Here is a 22,200-nt window from a genome sequence, read left to right on the forward strand (position 1 = left end):
AGTTTTCACTTAATTATGATGATGGATTTTAGCTTCCCTACTCAAGTCTGGTTCCACTTTAAAAAAAGATATATCGCTACTCTATTGGCTAGATTGCTGTCAGATTGGTGATGTGATTGGTTGAATTACTTGGTGTATGGGGCACCAAAATTTAGGGTGCAAATAGGAAACCATCAGTGTGTGAATAGAAATTCTCTTTATAATTAACCACAATTCTGTGGTGATTTTTTATGAGGAAAATTTCAATCAAGTCTAGTTGCAGGATCTTCTAGGACTGGGTCTAGCTGGTGATGCGTAGGTCAGTCGCATGGAAAGATTCTTACTCTTGAAGAGGACCCCACACACTATAATGTGTGAACTACACCAATAGCTTAAGCTCCATTTATGATGAAACAACAGCACTAAAACAAGGAACTTGCAAGCCCTAAATAATTGCCAAGACATCACTGCACTGCTTGAAGCCCTAGGTGTCACCCACCATCAAGGGCACTTATCTCTCAAGACACCTCCAAGTTGCTTCTCAACCTCTAATATACAGACTCTGAGGTATGAAGTGCATTAGCTTTGACTTGTGTTCTTTAATGAAACTACACTATATTTCTTGTTTGGTTAATTTATTTCGCTGGCTGCCAAGTCAGTGAAGGCCGCCAGAACATGACTAAGCAGACGTACAGGAAAGGACACGTGACTGTATATCTCATAGTTGAAGAAGCAATCAGGGGCTGATGGAGGAGAGAGTGAAGAATAAGCACAAGCAATTATACAACAAAGGCTAATCCTTTGACAGCTGGTTGGTGTTCAACCCTCTTTTTTGGCTGGTCATCTTTTGTCTTGCAGCTAGCTTAATATATTTCATAGAGTACTTAAGATATTAATTACTGCTATGATCTAGTTGCCTGTGTTCACTATTATCAATAGTATCCTGCTGCCTGTTGCCTACTGCTTGACTCATCCTATGATTAGCCTGCCTCCTACTATCATTATAGGCTTTCCAGCCCTCTCAGAGTATCTTAGAGAGCATCACTTTGTGTTCATCTCTTTGATCACAACTTGACATTGTAACTGTGGCCATCTATTCTACCTTCCCAAAACTACCCCCATACTGCCACTGTTTGCTATCATTGTCTTGTCTTCTTGCTTTACCATTGTCGCTATCGCGGCCACAACCACACGTTTTCCCTTTACTATTCACCCCCTAGGGATAGAGAATCATGGCCTCCAAAGAGAAAAGCCCATCAAGTCTCTCTTCCCAAGACCTCTTCAACATTCATCATGTGTTCATGCCACCTAGCCTCCCTCAAGCGGATGACCGCAATGGCGAACACGAAATGGGCCTTGTACGAAGTTTGCAAAACGAAGTACAACTGTTTCTTCATTACTGTCCGAATGAGCACTGCGATCTCATCTCTGAAATTTCGTCTGGGCTGGAAGCCTTTGAGCAAATCCATTCGTCCAATGATTCGGCAGTCTCTGTCAATGAGGTAGAGTTTATGAAACAGCTGAGCGGCGTGTTCTCAAACGCCGGTATGGAAAAACCAACCCATCTTCCGAGCGTGAAATAGAAATGCTAACCTTTGTCACTTGTGTAGATTACTCGATCCCCTTGTTTGTGGAGGCACAAAATGCAGGCATTGTCATCTATCAAACAGATGGGGCCACATCTATTGAAAGCTTTGAGCTTAGCCCTTTGAACACTGCCGTTTATCAAAAAAATGCTCCTATCAGGAGAAAGTTTCCAGCCAGTGCAATAACAATTGATAACCCTACCATGGCGAAACCGGAGTTCCGATCTGTTTTAGCGGAGACAGTCGCCAAAATGAGCATACAGACTGCCTCTGGAACTATCCCCAAGGTTAAGAAAGCTGGCCAATTGCATCAAGAAAACCGTTCTCCTGCCTCGGCTCACTTAGTGACCGGCCTTTTGTCAAGCTTTCTTCAGTCTGTGGGATCTACTACGCCCATTGTTGGAGTCGAGAAAAACACCCATGATGAGGTACTCTGGAAAAGCTGCCTGCTTCCATGGAGAAGAAGCCCAATTTGGCTACTTGTTAGAGTATTCATTCAAATGACACTCATTCGCCGTGCTCCAGAGTCAGGCCAGTTTCTTTACAAGGCCATTATGGCATTTTATATGGCTAAGGTGATGAGAAAGGCCTGTGACACCGACATCCACAGTGACTTCATTTATGCCATGAGTTCCAAGGTTTCGAAACGCCTTCGGAAGATCCTAGAGCTCAAGCTTGCCAACAACGAGAGCACAATCATTGAATACTGCAACCAAGAGCTAGAATATGCTAGCCAAGTTCTCTATCGCCGACGAAATGCAGCAAAGGCCAAGGAGCTTCAGAAAGTCCCTGCTGAGCTACATGAGATAGGAGAGCCTGTTTGCTCTGTCTCCCTCGGAGCTATAGACGAGCATATTACCCCGAAACTGAAGGTTGAAATGGACAGTATCGCTAATTTCCAGCCAATCCTCGAGGTTAATACGTCCATTGAGTTGCCAGATATGCATCATCTTTCCAGTATCAAAAATGGATTTGGACTCTTGGATTTCGAGGCATGGATCTTGGCGATACCATCAAAATTTCCAGAAATGATCAAGAAACGGAGCCTTTGGGCCTTGCTACGCCAGCTCATCATGAAATACTACGAAAAGTCAACTCTCAGTTACGAATCGGACCCTATCTCACGGTCTCAAGCAGTTCTTTGTACCTTGGAGCTCTGGGTGAATCTTGACAAGGCTTCTATAATGGCTTATGGGCCTCTAGAAGAATACTCTCCTTCATTCCCTATCGAACGACTCGGCAACCTTGTTCTGAAGTCTGCCGGCGACATGGCGCGTCTGCGGCGGATTGAGCAATATGTCAAAAAACGCAAGAGTGTGGCCAAGCATGGCTTTCAATATGCCTGCTCGAACTTTGGACACGCAACAAGCCTTACTGTCAAACTATTCGACTCGGACCCCAAGTTTGGCAATCTGCTTGCACAAATTCAAGCTCAAGATGAGAAAAAATGCCAAGAAAAGGCTATTGAGCTTGAAAAGGCTAAAGAGGAGTACAAGCACTATTACGATTTACACAAGACTTTGGAATGCGAGTATGTTGAGATCAAGATTAGACGCGGCCGTAAGAAAACAGTTCACTCTCGCTATTGTAAATCATGCGAGGCCATAGAAGCTGCTCAAGAATTGGAAATTGAAATTTGCGAGCGTGCGTTGCCTTCTAATCATAATCGGCAGAAAGCCGTGGTCGTGGAGCTGTTGCTGCCGGACTGGCTCAGTTCTTGGAGAGACTCGACGTATATTTTACATTGCGAGCTGTTCAATGCCCTGCTACCAAATCATGCGACGCCATACTTGAAACTATGGAATTATCAGCCACTCTCTTCATTTGCCTTCACTTATCTGGAACGAACTATAACGATTGGAAGCCGAACAAAACCCCACAAGAGCTCTCACAGAAAAGGTGGAAGCATCTCGAATAGTACTGTGCAGGATGTTTTGGTTCAAAACGGTCTTCAATGGGAATACTGGCAGACATCGGACGCATTTGAGTGTTGCATTCCCACACAAGAAATGGGATACTCTATTGAGAAGCTCAACGTATTCCAGTTCAAGATGCCGCCTGCTTCTAAAGCCCTGGACTACTTCAGCTTTCGGGTCGGTCAGTCTGCTGGGCCAGACCCCAATGAAGTTATTTCAAAGCAGTGGCAATGCCCAAGTCATCTTTCCCCAGATGAATTCAAGGCTCTGGCAACACTGCCTCTAGGGTATAGGATTCAATGGCCAAACATTCTGCTCCAACTGGCTTCCCCAGTCGTTGACTTCAACAAGGAGGAAACTATAACCATGATACTGCAGTGTATCTACCAGATGGGGCCAATGCGAAACTCGGGCAACAAGCGAGATTCAGTCTCTATAGTTGATGATTATATGGCGACTAGAATCTTCCGCTGCCTTGAGACTACATTATCTCGATTTGAAGAGAACTGGGATTCTAGCGTGGCCTTGATGACTCTCACCTCCATTGCCGCCCGTGTGGTATCTTTGGTGTCGACGCCTGAAGTTACCAAGAGTGGCCTGGTGTTTCTAAAGCGCTGTCGCGAGGTTTCACTCAGTTGGGTCCAAAAGCTTCAGCAGAAGCTCTACACCGCCAGCCAAGACGAACATCTCACCAGGCGTCTCAGCCATTCCATACTAGCCTGCGCTGCTTCTTTCTGCATTGAAACAAAATTGCTCTTGCCTATCCTCAACGATGATGAAGTCCTTGAACAATTCGTAAAAGTCACCATCCTGAATTACGAAATGAGCGGTTTATTGAAGGAGAGAACTACTGCCCAGATCGTTATCCAGAACAGTTTTATGAGGATCTCCCATGAAGTCCTCGATAGCGTAGTAAAGGGACTAAAACACAATGGCAGAACCAAAGCGATTGAGGGCGCTATATCCTTTTTTTGGCCTGAGTTCACAGTTGTTGGTGGGTGGACTTGCCAACAAGGGCCATTTATTCACTGGGTGACTTGCTATGCGAAGAGCGCTGGTGTGAAAGACAAGACTTATTTCGTGCAGCTTAGCCTCTTGACAGGCCAGTTGCTTGTGGACGGAAAGCAGCTTCGAAGGCTGCCGGAAGATGTTCAGAAGCACCCTGATTACATCAATCTTTTCAAGTCAACTGTCTTCGAGGTTGCCCCTTCTGGCCTCAAAGGCTTTGTGCATCAGGCTCGATGCAAATTCCAGGGCCATCAATTGAATTTCAGCTCTAATACTGGCAGTGGTGACAGTAGACCGTCCCATTTCCAGCTATGTGCTGTAAGCCCAACAGGAGCCGAGTTGTATCTATTGCCTGCCCACATCTTCGAAAGCAAATTCCCAGACCATCTTGTTCAGAATCACGTCCATTGGTACAACAAACAGGATGACGTCGTTGAATTCCGTCCTCTAGGTGAGACTTGGGCTCACTCCAGGTCCCATTGCAGACTGTATCGTTCTCATGACAACACGTGGACTTTACGCCAAAATACCAACACCAACACGAGCCGTGCGATTTTACCTTTGAGCTCACCGGAATTCAAGACTATCGCTAAGGTCTTTTCTTGCTTAGAAGAAGCAAGGCATCTTGAAGTTAGCTTTCAAGCTGACACTGGCATGCTCAATATCCAACTTCCGCGCTTTAAGCACGAGTTCTTCATGGACAGTGGAACCTCGGACCTAGTGAGCAAGCAATATCGTGGCATGAAGGTGGCTCACGAGCCTGATCTCGGCACTCTCCACGGCCTTAATAATAAGCTTGTCCTTTGCGGGCTAGCAGACCCGTCTCGTCACAAGGTCCTAGTCCTGGATGGAAAGGAGTCTGTCTCCCAGGCTAGTAACATAGGCTTTACACGGGTCTTGATTCAGCCCGTAGAGCCCTTCAAGATCCATGCCTACGACGTTGACTACACCTTGGGCCGACTGGTAGACAACGGCGACTTCTACAGCAAACTGTACCTTTGCTACATGCACGCCTTGACAAGCTTTTGTGTGCCTGATGAACTTACTGGACTAACCGGTACTGAGCAAGCCTTGGAAATTCTGAATTCAGCTGCTGTCCAATCCATCACGTCCATTTCAGAAGCGATGAGTGATATTCTGGCCAGGATATCAAGCCTGACACCTGAAAGGGCATTTTACCCTGAACACCTGAAGGAAATGCAGACTATCAACTGGAGAACTGACTTGGGATTTCTGGCACAACACGGGTATTTCCATACTGCTGTGTCCAAATTAGTCTCTAACTCGATAGAGTTCCAAACTGTTTTCCGCGAGACTAGCGCTTCTGTGTCTTTATCCGAAAGAAACCAGGCTCTTATTGAGCGAGACATGTGGCGTTCAGCTTCTGTGAGAGTTTCAGAGTTTGGAGCGGAATCCTGCTTAACAACATCAAGCAACTGTAATCCGGAATACAACCGTGCCAGCTTTCACCAGAGTAACTGTGCTGATAATCTTGCAGCCCCTTGTCTTGCTCAAACATCAAAAGCCATGTTAGCTCTGCTCGAAAAGAAGAGCCTTCTTTCTCAACATATCAACATCACCACTACAGTCTATACGATTCTCACCAAAGAGCAACATGTCTCAGGACTCTCTCTAGATAGCACGAAAATCTTCATAGGGTATGATTGCCAGGATCTTGAAGATACTCTTTACTGCAACAAGCATTTGCTTGCCCTTTTCCAGATGCTGTCAGGACATTCAGGGACAAAGCCTAATGTTTTCCAGATGATGATGTGGGTTGGTGCAGTAGCCCTGGCCAAGAATGAGATTCCTGATATCATCAAAATATGCATGGAAATTTGGCGACAACCTCAGATGGCCCTTCACTTCCCTGAATATCAGTTTGATTTGAGCTATGGCTGTTCTTTCAGTGCCACCACTATCATTAATGTTTTCTTCCAGCATCAAAAGGATCCTAGCAAGTGTCCGAAAATCGAAGACGAAGACTATGAAAAAATGTCACCAAAGAGACTTAGACACATGGTTACTGGTATTCAGAAAAGGTTTGCAAAAGACTTGTGTGATGAAGTTAAGAAGCAATTTCCTCGGTTTTGCCCAACATTTTCTGAAAACTACTGGGAGCCATGGTTTGATTCCAGATCAATCAAGACCAAGTTAGGAGATTTGTTTAGACACTGGAATGAAAATCTCCTTTTGCAGAGCCGTCTTCAGAGCATAGAGGCGATCCTCAAGCGCCAGATCCCACGAGCTCTGTTAGTTTTGCAGTCAAAGTCGATTGACATGGAGATCAAGACTGGAAATCCTGTTGGCAGAAAGGCGAAAGGCTTGATCCTGGCGGACGACATCTTCCAACTTACACCTCCGGAAGTTTCTCCTCTACCCTCTGAGATAGTCATCACTGAATTGGGTTCTAATATCCAGAAGTGCCACCCAGATCAAGCTGAAAACAAGACACGGCTCAATGAACTGGTAAGAGGACTCAAGAAGCTTGCTGAGACAGATCACCATAGGGGCTATTTGAACAGGTTAGAAGAGAGCGTTGCCAGCCTTCGTAGCCAACCGCCTCTGTCCTGTAACACCCGGGCGGCTGAGGAGGAACTCCGCAAACAGGTAGACCGTCATGATTACCATGGGCTACTGTCAAAAGCAGATGAATTGCGAGCTTTCTACGAAGGCGAGGCGAACGGAATATTCAAAAGCATAGCTAGCGCATACAACAGTCACAGGAAATTGAATCGCATGTTCGTCAGCGATAATCTTCATCAACCTCGGTTCACGCCATTTTTCTTCCTCAAGAGACTCAACAGTTCTGAGCTTCAACGAGACTGGAGATCTATTATTGCGGCATACGGCATCGCCATAACTCAGGTTCAAAGGGCCGGAAGAGTCCAATCTGCTATTCTCCGAGAGGACTGGGTTGCCTTGAAATCTGAGTTGAATGACATTGGTCACTTGAACTGGAGCCCTGAGGACTACCCAAACTCATTGTTACTCGAGATCGATTCAGGTCTTATCATCCGAGAGGTGCAGCAAGACATTGCACACCTCATGATTAACCCACCATCAGACCAAAACTGTGTTACGCAACTCAACATGGGCGAGGGGAAATCGTCCGTCATTGTCCCAATCGTCTCGGCAGCTCTGGCCAACAAACAGCGCCTAATGTGTGTTATCGTTGCCAAGCCCCAGTCGAAGCAAATGCTTGAAACGCTTTTGACCAAGCTTGGCGGGCTTGTCAATCGCCGTGTTTTCCAAATGCCATATTCACGGGGCCTAGTAACCACAGAATCGCAAGCTCAGCTGTTGCTACGCCTATTGCAGGACTGCCAGAATGTCGGCGGTGTTTTGCTAGTTCAACCTGAGCATCTTCTATCGCTTAAGCTTGCTGGTATACAAGCAAAGCTTTCTCAGTCGCCCTGTGCCGATACACTTGTTAGCATCCAAGATTTCATGAACAACAAGTCTCGTTTCCTGGTAGACGAGAGCGATGAAAACTTCAGTGTCAAGTTTGAGCTTATTTATACCATTGGCAACCAACGGCCCATCGACAACAGCCCTCAGCGATGGTTCACCATCCAGGAAGTCCTTGGTCTTGTGGCAGCCCATATTGGAACTGTTCAAGAGAGGTTTCCGCAAAGCGTTGAGATATCACAAGACAAAGCAGGCTCTTTCCCCCGAGTCCGTATTCTGGAGGCAAACGCCATGCAGTTCCTGGTAGAGAAGGTAGCCAAAGATGTCTGTAACAAAGGCATTGCCAGCTTCTCTATCATCACCCAGCCTGCCAGCCGTCGCGAACTGGCCGAGAAATATCTTCTAGATATCAACATCTCTGCTTCAGATGTTACTGAGGTCGAAAAGACTTTCTCTGATGGCAAATACACTGACCAGATCTTCAGTGCCCTTCTACTTTTACGTGGCCTCTTTTCCATGGGTGTTCTCGCCTTTGGCTTGATGAAAAAACGATGGAGGGTGGACTATGGTCTCGATGCCTCCCGGACGCCAAAAACTCGTCTTGCTGTACCCTACCGCGCAAAGGACAGTCCTTCAGCAAGAGCAGAGTTCAGTCATCCCGATGCAGTAATGATCTTGACCTCTCTAAGCTACTACTACGGTGGCCTAAGCGACGATGAGCTATTCCAGTGCTTCAGCATGCTGAAACTAGGAAACGAGCCAGAGACCGTCTACGTACTTTGGATTGACAAGCTTGTAGGCATTCCAGACTGCTTTCGCAGTCTCTCTGGCATCAACCTAGAAGATAGATCGCAGTGCATCCAGATGGTCTTCCCGCACCTGAAATACTCCAAGTCCATCATTGACTTTTTCCTGAGCAACATAGTGTTTCCTAGAGAAATGCGTGAGTTCCCAGAGCGTATTTCCGCCTCAGGCTGGGACCTCAGTGAAGTCAAAACCAACCCAACCACAGGCTTCAGTGGAACCAACGACTCCCGAGATCTTCTGCCCCTGGACATCATACAATACGACCGTGAAAGCCTCAAAGGAACGAACGCCTTGGTGTTGAGTTATCTATTGCGCCCCGAGACTGGTGTTCATGTGATGCCCCGAAAGATGCCGCATAGCATAGACTCGGATGCTGTCATTCTCTTGAAGGCTGTGACTCAAATGACTCCGCCAGTACGGGTGATTCTCGATGTTGGGGCTCAAATCTTGGAGCTTGACAATGAAGACGTCGCCAGGGAATGGCTTTCCATGATTCCTGAGGATGCCCGAACCCAAGCAGTTGTTTTCGTAAATGCCAAGGACGAGTTGACTGTTGTCAATCGCGAAGGTGTTGTCGAACCCCTACAGACTTCTCACTTTGCAGCGCAGCTAGATGTGTGCCTGGTCTTCTTAGACGAAGCTCATACTCGGGGGATTGATTTGAAACTTCCCACGAACTACAGAGCTGCTGTCACTCTGGGGGCTGGCCTAACCAAAGACAGACTAACACAAGGTATGTATCCCTAGCTGCTATCCTCTTAAAGACTAGTCTAACATGGTGCAATTCCAGCTTGTATGCGCATGCGCAAACTCGGTCACGGCCAATCTGTGATCTTCTGTGTTCCCAACGAAATCAAGAACAAAATTGCGCAACAGGAACAAGATCCTTTACTACGCCAAGCAGTTCCAACCGTCCCGGGTATTCTCACATGGTGCATCCAGCAAACTTGGAACTTCATCTGCGATGGAGTTTACTTATGGGCAAACCAAGGCTCTCGTCACCGCTACAACCTAGAACATTGGAATGAGATTTGGAGCTTCGAAAATACTATGTCTGTTGCTACCGCGCAGGCGTTCCTAGAGCCTGAAACGCAAACCTTAAAAGAGCGGTATCATCCATCACTTGCAACCACTGATCAACTTTCAAAACTGGGGCTTCCAGACCACCACCCTATCTCCAGACGAGTTCAAGAGTTTGGCAAGCATGGGCTGGCTGGATCGATGCTAAACGAGGAGCAAGAGCGCGAGCTAGCGCCTGAAATTGAGCGGGAGCGCGAGATCCGTAGAACGCCCCCTATTAAGGCCAAAAGTCACATGTGGAATATCGACGTTGTCGATTTCATTGAAACAGGGATTCTGCCAGAGGGTCCTCACTTTCGCAAAGCTTTCGAAATGTTTGCTCAAACCTCAGCCAGCAAGTTTTATCCACTCGCCAAAATCAAGTGTCACATACAGGCTACGGAGGACTTTTGCGAAACAGTTCAAAGTAGCGAGGAAACTTCATGTGCAACCATACTAGATTCTTATCTACGAAATGTCCAATGGATTCTAGCCACCACCATCGACCAGGGCACCAGCCACAGTTCCGCATTGAATTGTGAGCTACTAGTAATCAGCCCCTTTGAGGCTGAGAGAGCTGTGGACATGGTGAAGAACTCATCAGGCCGTGTATCACTCCACTTGTATTCGCCACGTGTCAACCTTGGTCTACCATCGCTTGACAATCTTGATCTCTTTGTCATCTCGGCCAATGCAAAGCACAAAGATCCGCTTCCCACAATCAAAGAAGTAGCACCACATCTGATCCGTGAGCTGAACTTGTTCGCTGGCCAAATCTACATGTCCAGTTTCGACGAATATCTTGCCATTTGCAACTATCTAGGTATCACTACTAAGCCAACAAGAGAAGGCGAAGATATCGCTATAGACGGCTTCATCAACTGTGATTTGCAAGGACGGGTTGGTGGTGGAAGCCTTTTCTCCGAAAGCCCTGTTCCCTTCTTTCAGCGTGTTATGTCGCTGAGACGCGGAAACGCTAGCATTCTACATAGCCACATGGGCGCAGTGCTAAACACGCGTATTCTCTCTCAATGCGACTTTGAAGAGCCAGCTACGGCCAATGCTGTGTCTAGGGAAAGCACACAAGCGTCTATGGCCAATGTGGCTCATTCGACTGCCAACGAGGACCCCACAACTCGCGACGTTGTTGTTAAATCCAAGATCGAGGGTGAAACCATTGCTGCAGGCCCCGTGCCTCAAGATAGCGACATTGGAAATGAGAGCCAAGCTGTGGAATTTCTTGATTCCAAGAAGTCTTTTGCACATGAACGACAGTTAGTCCCATTACGGCTCAAATACGAAAAGGAATCGGACCTCAGCTCTGAAGACCAATCTTTAGTAGCTTCTAAACAGGAGGGCATGGACCTCGACGCAAACTAAACCCACCCCAACCGGTAACAACTCCTAGATAAAGGCCATTGATAACATAGCAAAGAATAAAAAAGACGTTTATTGCCAAGTCTGCGTTCATATGTGTTGTAGTTCGATAGTCAAGTATAAAAGAACTATGACATGGCGTGATGCCGATTTCTCTCCTTAAATTCTGAATGTGTGCCCATTTAAGCCAATATAGTAAGGGCTATTCCCAAAATCTAACAAAATACATACAACACAGTGTATCACTATCTGAGAACAGCCCAGCCCTAACCAACCTTGCCTAGGTTGAGACGGACTCAATATGCATGCTTACACAAGTCACCTTAAGTGGGACTAACTATAGCTAGTGACACAAGTAGTCAGGGTCTATCTGTGTAAGGGTTAACCCCGGCCCAGCCACTTTACGTGGCGTTTCAAAGTGGGGCTCTACCAATTGAGTCTGCTTTTCCTACGCGATTCTCACTCTAGAAGAGAAATTCACTAGCTATTACACGCGAACGACACCAACGGCTTAAGCTTCATTTCATGACGAAGCGACGATACTAAAAACCCAGAAACTAACAGGTTCTGAATAATCGCAAGGGACGCCACTGCACTCCTTGCAGTCCTAGTAACTCAAAAGAGGTTGTTCTCTTGCTAGAACACTGACGCTCTGCCCTCCTAACTATCGGATTTTTTTCCTGAACTACCCAGTTGCTATCGCGACAGCCTCACCACAAGGCTAGACCTAGCCGAGCCGACTTTAAAATCCCTGAACAATTGGGTTTTGCCAATACAAGGACAGGCAGGACAATAGTCTACTTTTCCTGTCCCTATCTAATTCGCGCTGCATACGGTCCCTCGATCGGCCCTCAGCAATAAATTTCGTCCAAAATAGTCACATTCATTATGACGGAACAGCTCCAACCACAGGCGTTTGTGTCCTCGTACGCGCCACGCCTACGTACTTACAACAACTCTCTTATTACCCCCTTCTTGCCCTCCACCACAGCAGCCACCGGATCCTCACGTACAACAAAGCGTGGCACCACGATAATCAACTATGCCGAAGACGGCTATGATGACCTTGACGACGAGTCCGATAACCCCGCCGGCGAGGCAATGCCCTACGCTCTTCCCGCGCACAGCAGCAGCAACTAGATGACGGAACAGGAGGCAAGGACTGGTCTGATGTCGTGGGAAAGGAGACCAACATCCCCGTCGAGGTACAGCCTATCTGGCGCGATTGGACGCGCCACCGCGCCATCAGAACAGACCAACAGAATGTGTCACAGGCCGCTCTACCACTTACACTCATTCCGATCCGCATCGACATCGACATTCCCTCATACACCCCTGACCGGCCGTTCCCTGTTATGCCTGCCATGCACGAAGGGCTAGACATGACGCTGCCACAGTTCCGGCAACAGGATCCTACTCCCCCCTACAAGCTCCGTGACTTCTTCCTATGGAACCTGCACGAAACACTCATCACTACCGATCAGTTTGCGCAAACTTTGGCCACAGACCTAGACTTACCAAACCGGCAGCAAATTGTGACAGAGATAAGCCGTCAAATCCGCACGCAGTTGGAGGAGTACGCTGGTGTCGCCCTTCACCCTTTGTACCGCTCACAGCAGATTGCTCCGGCCTCAACACAACCTCCCACACAAGGGCGCGCAGTACGGGGCCAAAGCCAATCGCAGAACCCAAGCTTAGCCGCAACGCCAAAGGTCACAGCTGACGCTACAATGATTGCGCCCGAAGACGACGAGTTTAACCCCGACGACACGTACCGCTGCATCATTTCCATCTCGTTGATATTATCAACGGTGCTATACACGGACCAGTTTGAGTGGTCTCTCTCACATCCGCCCGGCACTGCGGAGCTCTTTGCCAAACAAACTTGCGCCGACCTTGGCCTGACAGGCGAATGGGTCCCTGCACTAACGCACGCCATCTACGAGGCCGTGCTCAAACTTAAAAAAGAAGCCTGCGAATCCAATGGTTGGGGCGCCCAACAACATAACAATGATGCCGCTCCCGACACTATGGCCGGCTGGCGCTACGACCCAGAACATCTTGCAGACGCATGGGAGCCCAAAATCGAGTTTCTTACCAAGGAAGAAATTGAGAAACGTGAAGGCGACCGTGAGCGCCAGCTGCGCCGTCTACGCCGTGAGACAGCTCGCTTCAGTAATAACACGGGGTCTGCTGTGGCAGTGCCCTTCTCGGGCTTTGGAGCTGTCGTCGAAGCCGAAGAGGAGCGCATGGGCCGTGGCGAGCGCACAAAGAAAAAGCGTCGGTTCCGCAGCTTGTCGCCGAGTGGGCGTGGCACGCCCGACGGCGGATATGCTCTCGCCATGACAGATGCAGAGCGTGCGACGTGGCGCTGCTCGCATTGCCGCGTTTGGGGATCGAGTGTATGGGCAGTCCGCGATGGCCCAGCGGGTGCAAAGGTATGTACAGGCCATATTCTGGTTCTTTTTTTGCTGCCTCTTCCAGGATGTATTAGTTACTAACAGCTTTCCAGACACTATGCAACAACTGCGGGCTCTGCTACGAGCGCGATAGCGACTTGCCGCGCCAGATGAAGAATCTGCACTTGTCGGATGCGCGGATGGCGTGAGATCTTGTCCACAGTCGGATTACTACCAACTCGGGCTTCTCGAGTGCCGCGAAGGTTAGATGCTGCCTCCCCATTTGGCGCATTTTTTCAGATGTCCTTCAGACATTGTGTAAATCTCCCTTTCCGCGGCACTACTCATTAGTTTACGAACGGCGCTTTTGGGATCTTGGAAATAAAGGATGTTTCTGGATCGAGAATCTGGGCAGACATGAATACAACAAGTTGATCGTAACTTCGTAGCGACGCAGGGCTCAATGTGACATGAGGAATGCTGCCGTTTTACAGGCAAATACTACAAGTTGGCTAGGCCATTGCGTGATTTATATTGAGCACGTTGTTGCATCGCCATCATCTGGAGGTAAATATACCCATACCCATTGCCTGTTTGACGTTGAACATACAACGTCACTTTGCTAGCGGAATATTGGGGAGATTGATTTTCGCTCTTCAAGTAGTGTTAATAGAATATGCGCTCTATATAATGACCAAGACTGCTGCATCACCTATAGCTGGCAATAAAAGATAAGACACAACCTCATTCACTAGGGTTAAGGGTATAATTTCTTTTTTTCCCAATTTTCCTCTATACCTTCCTTGCCACGGTGCTGGCTGACGGGCGGCCAGGCCCTTGTCTCCTTCATCTGAAGTTGATATGCGCATGCAACTCTTGTTATCATGAAGTTTCAATGGTTGATACTCGGCCATGGGGTTGTGTTTTTCTTCCGTCCCCTCTAGTATGGCCTTACGGGGCTTCCACTGTGCCTCAGATTTACGAGGCCCTCATAGAGACCCATTCGATCACCGAGCGCCCCCTCTATCGGAGGATATTTGGGCAAACGGTGAGGGGAAGTGACTAGAAGGATTGTATAATTGGGCAGTCAGGCATTTCCTGCGCAGACATGTATTAGGACCCCTGGGTGAGACAAGGAGTGTTAATTATACCATGGAAGGAGCTAGTCGTCATACTGCTACAGAATCAGCAACATTCTCAGGGCTGGGAAGCTCTCTGCACTACCAGACGGGCTTTCGACAACGCGAATGATCGTCAAAGAAGGGGATTCAACCGACGCCTGAAACTCTGGCTAAGAGCAGGTTGAAGGGGTCTCTGGAGAACACCGGAGCTAACAGCTGTGGAATCATAGGTGGAAACGGACTCAAAGCGCGAAGAGCCATGCGAAGATGAGCAGATTTTGTCTGGACTATGCAGGCAAGACACAACACAAGACAGCGTGCAAACTCTCCGACGGATGGAAGTCCACAGTTTCACCACCAATAGACACAGGCGAAATGTGAGTGTATTTTCGGTGTTAATATCCAAAGGATTTCTTTGGATGTCTACTCTTGGTAACATTCTAAGAGAAGCGAAGCGGTATTGCGCTCCGTCTTTTGGAGGCTTGGCTCTGCCGTAGCTCTTTGAAGACGGAGTTGTCGGCGTTAGATTGCTGCTTTGCTGCTCTCTGTCTGGCCTGCAGGAGGCATAGGAGATGCTACTCTCGGGTATTTTTTTTATTGGGTGTAGTCAAAACCTGCTCATTAGTAGCAGAACATGACTATGCCTTGGGGCGCGCAGGTTTTACACATGGGTCTTTGTTTAGGCACCCCGGGAAAAAAAAAAAGGTAATAAACAGGAGGGGGATGCTCGGTGCGCTCAGTCCAACATCAGGCATAAATCGAAGAGGAAGATTGAGGAAGAGAAGAATAAAGAAGATCAAGGTTGGGACGGGAGGGTCGTCAGGGGCAATATCATGTGGTTGGTGCCGACTTGCAGTGCCTGGTTCGTTCTGTATTTTTTCTTGAGCCTATTGACTTGTTGACCACCATGAAGTGAAATCCATATCTAGACGGGATATAGTTAGTTCTTCGCTGCTACCACTTTACCGAGGACTACCTGCCGTCTTGGCGACCAGGCCAAGCGTATCTTGACCGAAGCTTGTTTCCTTCCTCCTCCCCCCCCCCCCCCCTAAACGAGCGGTTTTAGCTGGAGCGAAAGGATCCCATGTTATTGCTTGGGGAAAAAGAAAGATGTTGAAACACAATATGGATATAAGGGAGATACAACCGGCATAGCTGGACGCCTTGTCTTGCATGGATTGATGCTAGTGGAGGAAGATCTGGGGATGACGGATGATCCGTGCACCCAATACAACCCGACCCGAGCAAACAATAAAGAAGTAGCCAAGAGATTGAGAAGAGTCAGACAGGAGAGCAAGTTAACTAACTCCCTTCGTTTTCCAAAAACGTACGTCATGCCAAGAGCTGCCAACGACCAGCAAAGAGACGAGGCGAGCCAGGGCAAAGAACTGCTTCAAGCTCGGGACGGGAATGGATAACGACGCTGCATGTGGCTGCGGATATAGACGGGATCTTTGCACGAAGAAATATGCAAGAGAGCAGAAGAGCAAAAGAGCTGCTGCGTTCCCCGAGGCGCGCCCTATTTGGCACGACAGGCTGCGAGAACACGCTAGAAAGGAAGCCCTCTATCCCCCTTGCCACTCTGGCAAACTATCAGCTGATTTGCTGGCGCTCTTATTTCCTAACATTGTGGGTTTCAGTTGGGGCCCTGTTTCATCTGTTCATCTGTTCTATCGTCAGCAGAGGAGAAAAGAGCAGCAAGAGGAGGGGAGAAGAGAGAATAGGGTATAGTGTAGTATCAGCATCGGCAATGGGTCCCGCTATTTGGACACGAGAGGGGAATCTCGTTGAGAGTGCCGAGAGTAGAAACGGGGAGAATGAAAGGAGGCGAACAAAGCCAGGAAGCCTGAGTGGACGTGGTAGTTATTAGCTAGTCTGTAGTCTGTAGTCTGTAGTCTGTAGTATGCAAGGCGGTAAGAGACTGCAGAACAGTCCTCTGCAATAGGCTCACTTGTACTATGTATCTATCACTGCCCATTCAGGTACTCTGTACATGCCCACCTTTTACCTCTCGTAGGGCCAAGACTGTCACTTGGTAGCCTGAGCCCTTAAACCCTGAGACATAAAAGTGGCAGCCTTGGCTTTAGGGTAGAAAGAAACGTGAAATCGTGGTTGCGGGCTTGGCAAGAACCCGTCAAAGAGGCAGCGAATAGGATGCTGAGCTTTCAAGGGGTCCTTCCCAATACGGCAAGGGGATAGTCGGGCATGACCTCCAGATTTTCCGAGCCAAGGCAAACATCGCAAGCCAAGACTGGCCAAGACCATCGAGTCAACGCCACCAAGCCCTGCCAGTATCCGCGAAGTTGTCTCTTGAGAATCTTCAGACGAAAAATAGAGAAGCACTAGGACAAAGGACAAAGGACAAAGGAACGCCGTGCTCCGCCTGCCTAACGTCCTACCACCTCTTTCTGTCTCCTCCATACCCTCCCACCCCTTTTCTTTCAGACAGCTTCAAAGCCCCGGGCTAGGCCACCTATTCCTCAAAGCACCAAGTAAAGCCTTGAGATGGAATCTTGTATTCCAGACATCAGACGCAAAGCGACCCTCGGCCGCAATACCATCCCCCCACTCCACTTGAGCATAGTCACGAGGCACTCCCCATGATGCTTCCGATGGATAGTTGGCCGCTGACCGCTAATTTTGGCTGTATCTTTGCGTGTTTCGGCTTGTCTTGCCTCATCTCCGCATAATCATCCGTTGTGAACATGAACTTTGCAGTCTAGCCGACTAGCTTTGCTACTGCCACCCCTCCACCCTCCACCCTGTGATCTGCCCTTGGCTCGGTGTTGGTCTCATTTCATACGCCCATACCCAAGCAGGTATCCAGGGACGGCGCACTGACAAGAACGAGCCTCAATTGATTCAACGCAAGCTGGCCTAGGACAAGGCCCGACTCAGGGAGAGCTGTGAGGCCTTGAGTTGCATGTATTGGCCCTCATCTTCTATTGCCCTCATGATGTATTTAAGGGCAGCCATTTCCCTACTCTCGACTTGTTTCTCTTCTTCCCTCTCCATCCTCATCTCCACATCTTTATTGTTCATCTCTCCTTTTACAAGTTGCAAGCAACTTTCCCTTCTTTTCTAGTCCTGGTTGATTCAGACTAACACATTCTCTTAAACCCTCTTTTCACTGATTGACTCAGTTTCTATTCCAACTCTATTCATTCTTTATAAACACTCTTTGTAGTGCCACTTCTTGTCTCTCTTTACCCTTTTCTAAAGACCGCCCTCAGTTTTCCAATCTCTTGCAAACATGTATGGCCAAAAGCTCTCTGTTCTTGCTACCCTGGTAGCCACTGTCCGCGCCCAGCAGGCCTGCTCTCTCACCGCTGAGACTCATCCCTCCATGAACTGGCAGCAATGCACTACTGCTGGCTGCGACACCGTCAAGGGCGGTATCACTGTTGATGCCAACTGGCGTTGGACCCACGAGGTCTCTAGCAGCACTAACTGCTACACCGGAAACACGTGGTCGTCTACCTGCACTAACGGCACGACTTGTGCTGAGAAGTGCTGTGTTGATGGTGCTGACTACTCTGGCACTTATGGTGCTACCACCACTGATGAGTCCCTTTCGCTTAGCTTCGTCACCAAGGGCGCTTACAGCACCAACGTTGGCTCCCGCATGTACATGATGGCCGACGAGAACAAGTACCAGATGTTCCAGCTTCTCGGCAAGGAGTTTACCTTCGATGTTGATGTCTCTAACCTGGGCTGCGGTCTGAACGGCGCTCTGTACTTCGTGTCTGTAAGTAAATTAATACATCTATATGCGGCAGAGGCGAGATTCTAACAGTGTATCAACAATAGATGGACGAAGACGGTGGCATGTCCAAGTACCCCGGCAACAAGGCCGGTGCCAAGTACGGTACTGGTTACTGCGACTCTCAGTGCCCCCGTGACATCAAGTTCATTGGTGGTGTTGCCAACTCCGATGAGTGGACCCCCTCTTCCACTGATGCGAACGCTGGTATTGGTGGCATGGGATCTTGCTGCTCTGAAATGGACATCTGGGAGGCTAACAAGATGGCTACTGCCTACACTCCTCACCCTTGCAACACTATTGGCCAGAAGACTTGCCAAGGCGATGCCTGCGGTGGAACCTACTCTGGCCAGCGCTACGGCGACAACTGCGACCCCGATGGTTGCGACTTCAACTCGTACCGTATGGGTGACACCGAGTTCTTCGGTGCTGGCAAGAAGATTGACAGCACTAAGAAGGTCACCGTTGTCACTCAATTCATCAAGGGCTCTGATGGCAAGCTGGCTGATATCAAGCGCTTCTACGTCCAAGACGGCGTGACTTTTGAGAACTCCGAGTCCAAGATCTCGGGTGTCTCTGGCAACTCTATCAACGAGGAATTTTGCTCTGCTCAGAAGAAGGCCTTCGGAGACAAGGACTCTTTCACCAGCAGCGGTGGCTTGGCCCAGATGGGTGCTGCCCTCGAACAGGGCATGGTCCTGGTCATGTCCCTGTGGGATGACAACTACGCTAGCATGCTGTGGCTAGACTCTACCTACCCCGTTGACTCCACTGCCGCTGGTTCCGCCCGTGGTGAATGCTCTACCAGCTCTGGCAAGCCCTCTGATATCCGTGCCTCTGACGCTAACAGCAAGGTCATCTTCTCCAACATCAAGTTTGGTGATATCGGCACTACCTTCACTGCTCCGTCGGGCTCCACTTCTCCTAGTACCGATAACTCGGGTTCCTCCTCTTCTGCCGCCTCTTCGTCTTACCAGGCTGCTGCTACTGCCCCTAGCTCGGCTCCTTCGTCTTCCAAGGTCGCTGCTGCTGCTGTCACTCCCGAGGCTGTGACTCCCGCTGCCCCCGTCAACCAGAAGGCGTCAACTCCCGCCGGTAGCGCCTCCACTCCTGCCTCTAACCCCGCCTCCGGCTCTGCCTCAGATGCTATTCCCCGGTATGGCAAGTGCGGTGGCGGCGACTACAGCGGCTCTAGCAACTGTGTTCAGGGCACGACCTGCAAGGTCATGAACCCCTACTACTCGCAGTGCATCTAGGCAACAGACCGCTAACTTTGCTTGGGTAAAAAGCAGACATGACAGGGGACTTTGCTTCTCTTTTGAGGATGAACAATAAAGAGCAAGAAAGCTGCAGAAAGGCCTAGTCTTTCCTCCTCTCCTGTCTTAATTCTTGGGTGCTGACTGGATCTGCTGGGGCGCTAATTACGCTCTGGCTAACTATTTTCCCTTTTACTTTCTTCTTTGGCTGTGTCGTACATATACTTACATAGTGTTTTTCTTCTTGCGTACATATATTCATTTCTATTTTCTGTCCTTTTTGGCTATCCTTAAAACCCGCATCTCCCCTTCATGCAAAGTGACTAGATAATATCAAGTGCTGGAAACGACAAACTTTCATAATACTGTTCCATAATAGGCATCAAGGCTAGCAACGGTTACGTCCAAAATAGGCAAAACTAAAAGTACAGGGCTGTCTTATCTCTCTCTCTATTTGCTTTCCAATGGCTGTGGTGCAAGTTACAGAGGGAAAGGCGAAATAATGGGATATATACAAGCAACAGAAGCCATGGAACGCAAGAAGCGAGTCAGACGATAGATAGCAAGAGCAAATGAGACAGCGGTAAACGCAAAAGACAAAAAAAATGAAACAAAACAGAAAATGTTGTACAGAAAATATACACGAGTGCCCACGCGCGTTCTGTGGTCGGTCACTCCGTCTAGCTCCCCCCCCCCCCTCCCCTCTTCTTTTCTATGCTTCTCCGCCTTCCTCTTAACTTTGTAGCTTCTCACCTCCCTTCCCCGAGAATCTAGTACCAGTCGCGGCCGCTCTTCTGCATCTCGATGATTCTCCAGCCGCGCGTTTCCGGGTTATTCACGTCCTCGGGTGTCCGTGTGATACCAATGGCATACGTAACCAACTGAACTTTATCCTCCATACCAGCAGCTAGTTTGTCCGTTTTGGCATTTCGGTAGACGTGCACCTCCTGTGTACGGCAGGTGATGATGAAGACGGGGATCTCGCCAGGATCCAGCATACGAGCTTTGAGTACGTCGACGTTGCGGATGTCAAGGATGCGGCCGTCGGATTTCATACCCATGGTGAGATATTGTTTGGTTAGAGCCTCGTAAACCGAGAACTGGGCAGCCGAGAGCCACTCTTTAAGAGTAGCCACGTCTCCCTTGACATAGGCGTCAAGCACCTCGGGCAGAATGTAGTCACGTAGCTCATTAAGGAACGGCTCGATACGGAAGTTGGGGTCCATTTGCTTGAACTTCTTAACCACGAGCGCCTGTTCGTTCTCAGCAAAGAAGCCGGCGATGGTGTCGGTGATGCTACGTGCGGTGCTGATAAGTGGGTTTTCGGATTCTTGGTAAGTCTTGTTCATGTTAAAGAGACCCTGAACGACGGAGCTGCTGTCGCGGAACTCACGCCAAGACTCTTTCCAGGCGGAGTCTTTGTGCAGTGTGACATTAGTGCCAGCGCTAGAGAGGATGCTTGTGGTTAGAACGGGTCTCTGGTTTTTGTCTTCTCATGGCTCTAATTCGGACAAGCAGCGGTGGATGCATGCCTATCTACTAGTCAAAACTTACTCGGGGTTCTCCTGCAGTACTTCGCCTGCCGCAGGGTCTTTAGCCATCTGAGCCGCTCTCCGCTTACGGCGTTCCTCTTTCTCAACCCATCCACCGTATCTCGCACTGCTACCATCGTCAATAGCCTCCTTGACATTCTTGAACGCTTCAGTATCACGAATAGGCTTGGTAGCCTTGTCCAGGGCCTCACCAGTGACGTTGGCAGCAGCACGGGCACCCTTTACAACGGGTGTCTCCCAGGTCCACTGAGCACCCTTACCAATGGCAGTGGCAGTAGTGCGGACAGCAGAAGAGGCGACAGAGCTAACAGCGCCAGTAGACTTTTCGTAAGCCTCGCGGGCTTTGCGGACGGACTCGCTCTCGGTGAATTCTTGGGCAGAGGAGGCCAGGGCCTTGGTGGACTCATTCCATTCTTGAGACTTCTGGAACTCGGACTGCATGGTTTCGCGGAAGACTTCCCAGGGTGTCTTGTCACCGTGGGGTGGCGGTGGGGGAAGATCCTCCTTTTTCTCGTCTTTCTTATCGTCTTTGTTCTTGTCACCATCTTTGGTTTCACCCTTGGCCTCCTCCTCGTTGTCCTTCTTTTCGTCCTTCTTTTCGTCCTTCTTATCTTCCTGTAGCAGACGGCTTGTCACGTGTAGTTGTCTAGTCTGACATCCGAGAAACTTGGGCACGAATGGAGATGTGAGGCGGGTAGTGGCGGAGATAGAAGTGGAAGTAGTGGACGGCTGCGATAATATGGCCAAAGCAGAGATTCTTGTAGGCGCAGTTGCAGCCAGAGCAGTCGCTCTTCGGAGGGCCGAGTGTCGAGATCCAGTTATTCTTTGCATGATGACTAGAGAGCAAGAGATTATGGTTGTAAGGTCCTTTGGTATCGAAGGGCACAACAAGACTGTTAAAGGCCAAAGTAAAAAGAAAAGATGAAAGGCGAAAAAATCAAGTAAAATCAGTAAAAAAAAAAAGG

At 48.9% G+C, this 22,200-nt stretch overlaps 4 protein-coding genes across 4 annotated transcripts; 3 read left to right on the forward strand and 1 right to left on the reverse strand.

Moving 5' to 3' along the window:
• Positions 1-1,211: 1,211 nt before the first annotated feature.
• On the forward strand, positions 1,212-11,146 carry HOO65_030135 (uncharacterized protein; the record flags this gene model as incomplete). The annotated part of the gene is made up of 4 exons (XM_071001747.1): positions 1,212-1,524; positions 1,590-6,531; positions 6,661-9,440; positions 9,498-11,146. 4 exons carry the CDS (start codon positions 1,212-1,214, stop codon positions 11,144-11,146), a joined length of 9,684 nt encoding a protein of 3,227 aa, XP_070859814.1.
• An 885-nt stretch (positions 11,147-12,031) lies between these two features.
• On the forward strand, positions 12,032-13,751 carry HOO65_030136 (uncharacterized protein; the record flags this gene model as incomplete). The annotated part of the gene is made up of 3 exons (XM_071002091.1): positions 12,032-12,152; positions 12,242-13,581; positions 13,656-13,751. 3 exons carry the CDS (start codon positions 12,032-12,034, stop codon positions 13,749-13,751), a joined length of 1,557 nt encoding a protein of 518 aa, XP_070859815.1.
• Positions 13,752-17,916: 4,165 nt separating this feature from the next.
• On the forward strand, positions 17,917-19,682 carry HOO65_030137 (exoglucanase 1 precursor; the record flags this gene model as incomplete). The annotated part of the gene is made up of 2 exons (XM_071002083.1): positions 17,917-18,411; positions 18,474-19,682. 2 exons carry the CDS (start codon positions 17,917-17,919, stop codon positions 19,680-19,682), a joined length of 1,704 nt encoding a protein of 567 aa, XP_070859816.1.
• A 770-nt stretch (positions 19,683-20,452) lies between these two features.
• Positions 20,453-22,066, reverse strand: HOO65_030138 (Mitochondrial inner membrane translocase subunitTIM44; the record flags this gene model as incomplete). The annotated part of the gene is made up of 2 exons (XM_071002121.1): positions 20,453-21,128; positions 21,237-22,066. 2 exons carry the CDS (start codon positions 22,064-22,066, stop codon positions 20,453-20,455), a joined length of 1,506 nt encoding a protein of 501 aa, XP_070859817.1.
• Between the last annotated feature and the right edge of the window lie 134 nt (positions 22,067-22,200).

The sequence above is a fragment of the Ceratocystis lukuohia genome, assembly GCF_044167205.1.
Source record: "Ceratocystis lukuohia strain C4212 chromosome Unknown Supercontig3_pilon, whole genome shotgun sequence".
In the NCBI taxonomy this organism is placed as follows: domain Eukaryota; kingdom Fungi; phylum Ascomycota; class Sordariomycetes; order Microascales; family Ceratocystidaceae; genus Ceratocystis; species Ceratocystis lukuohia.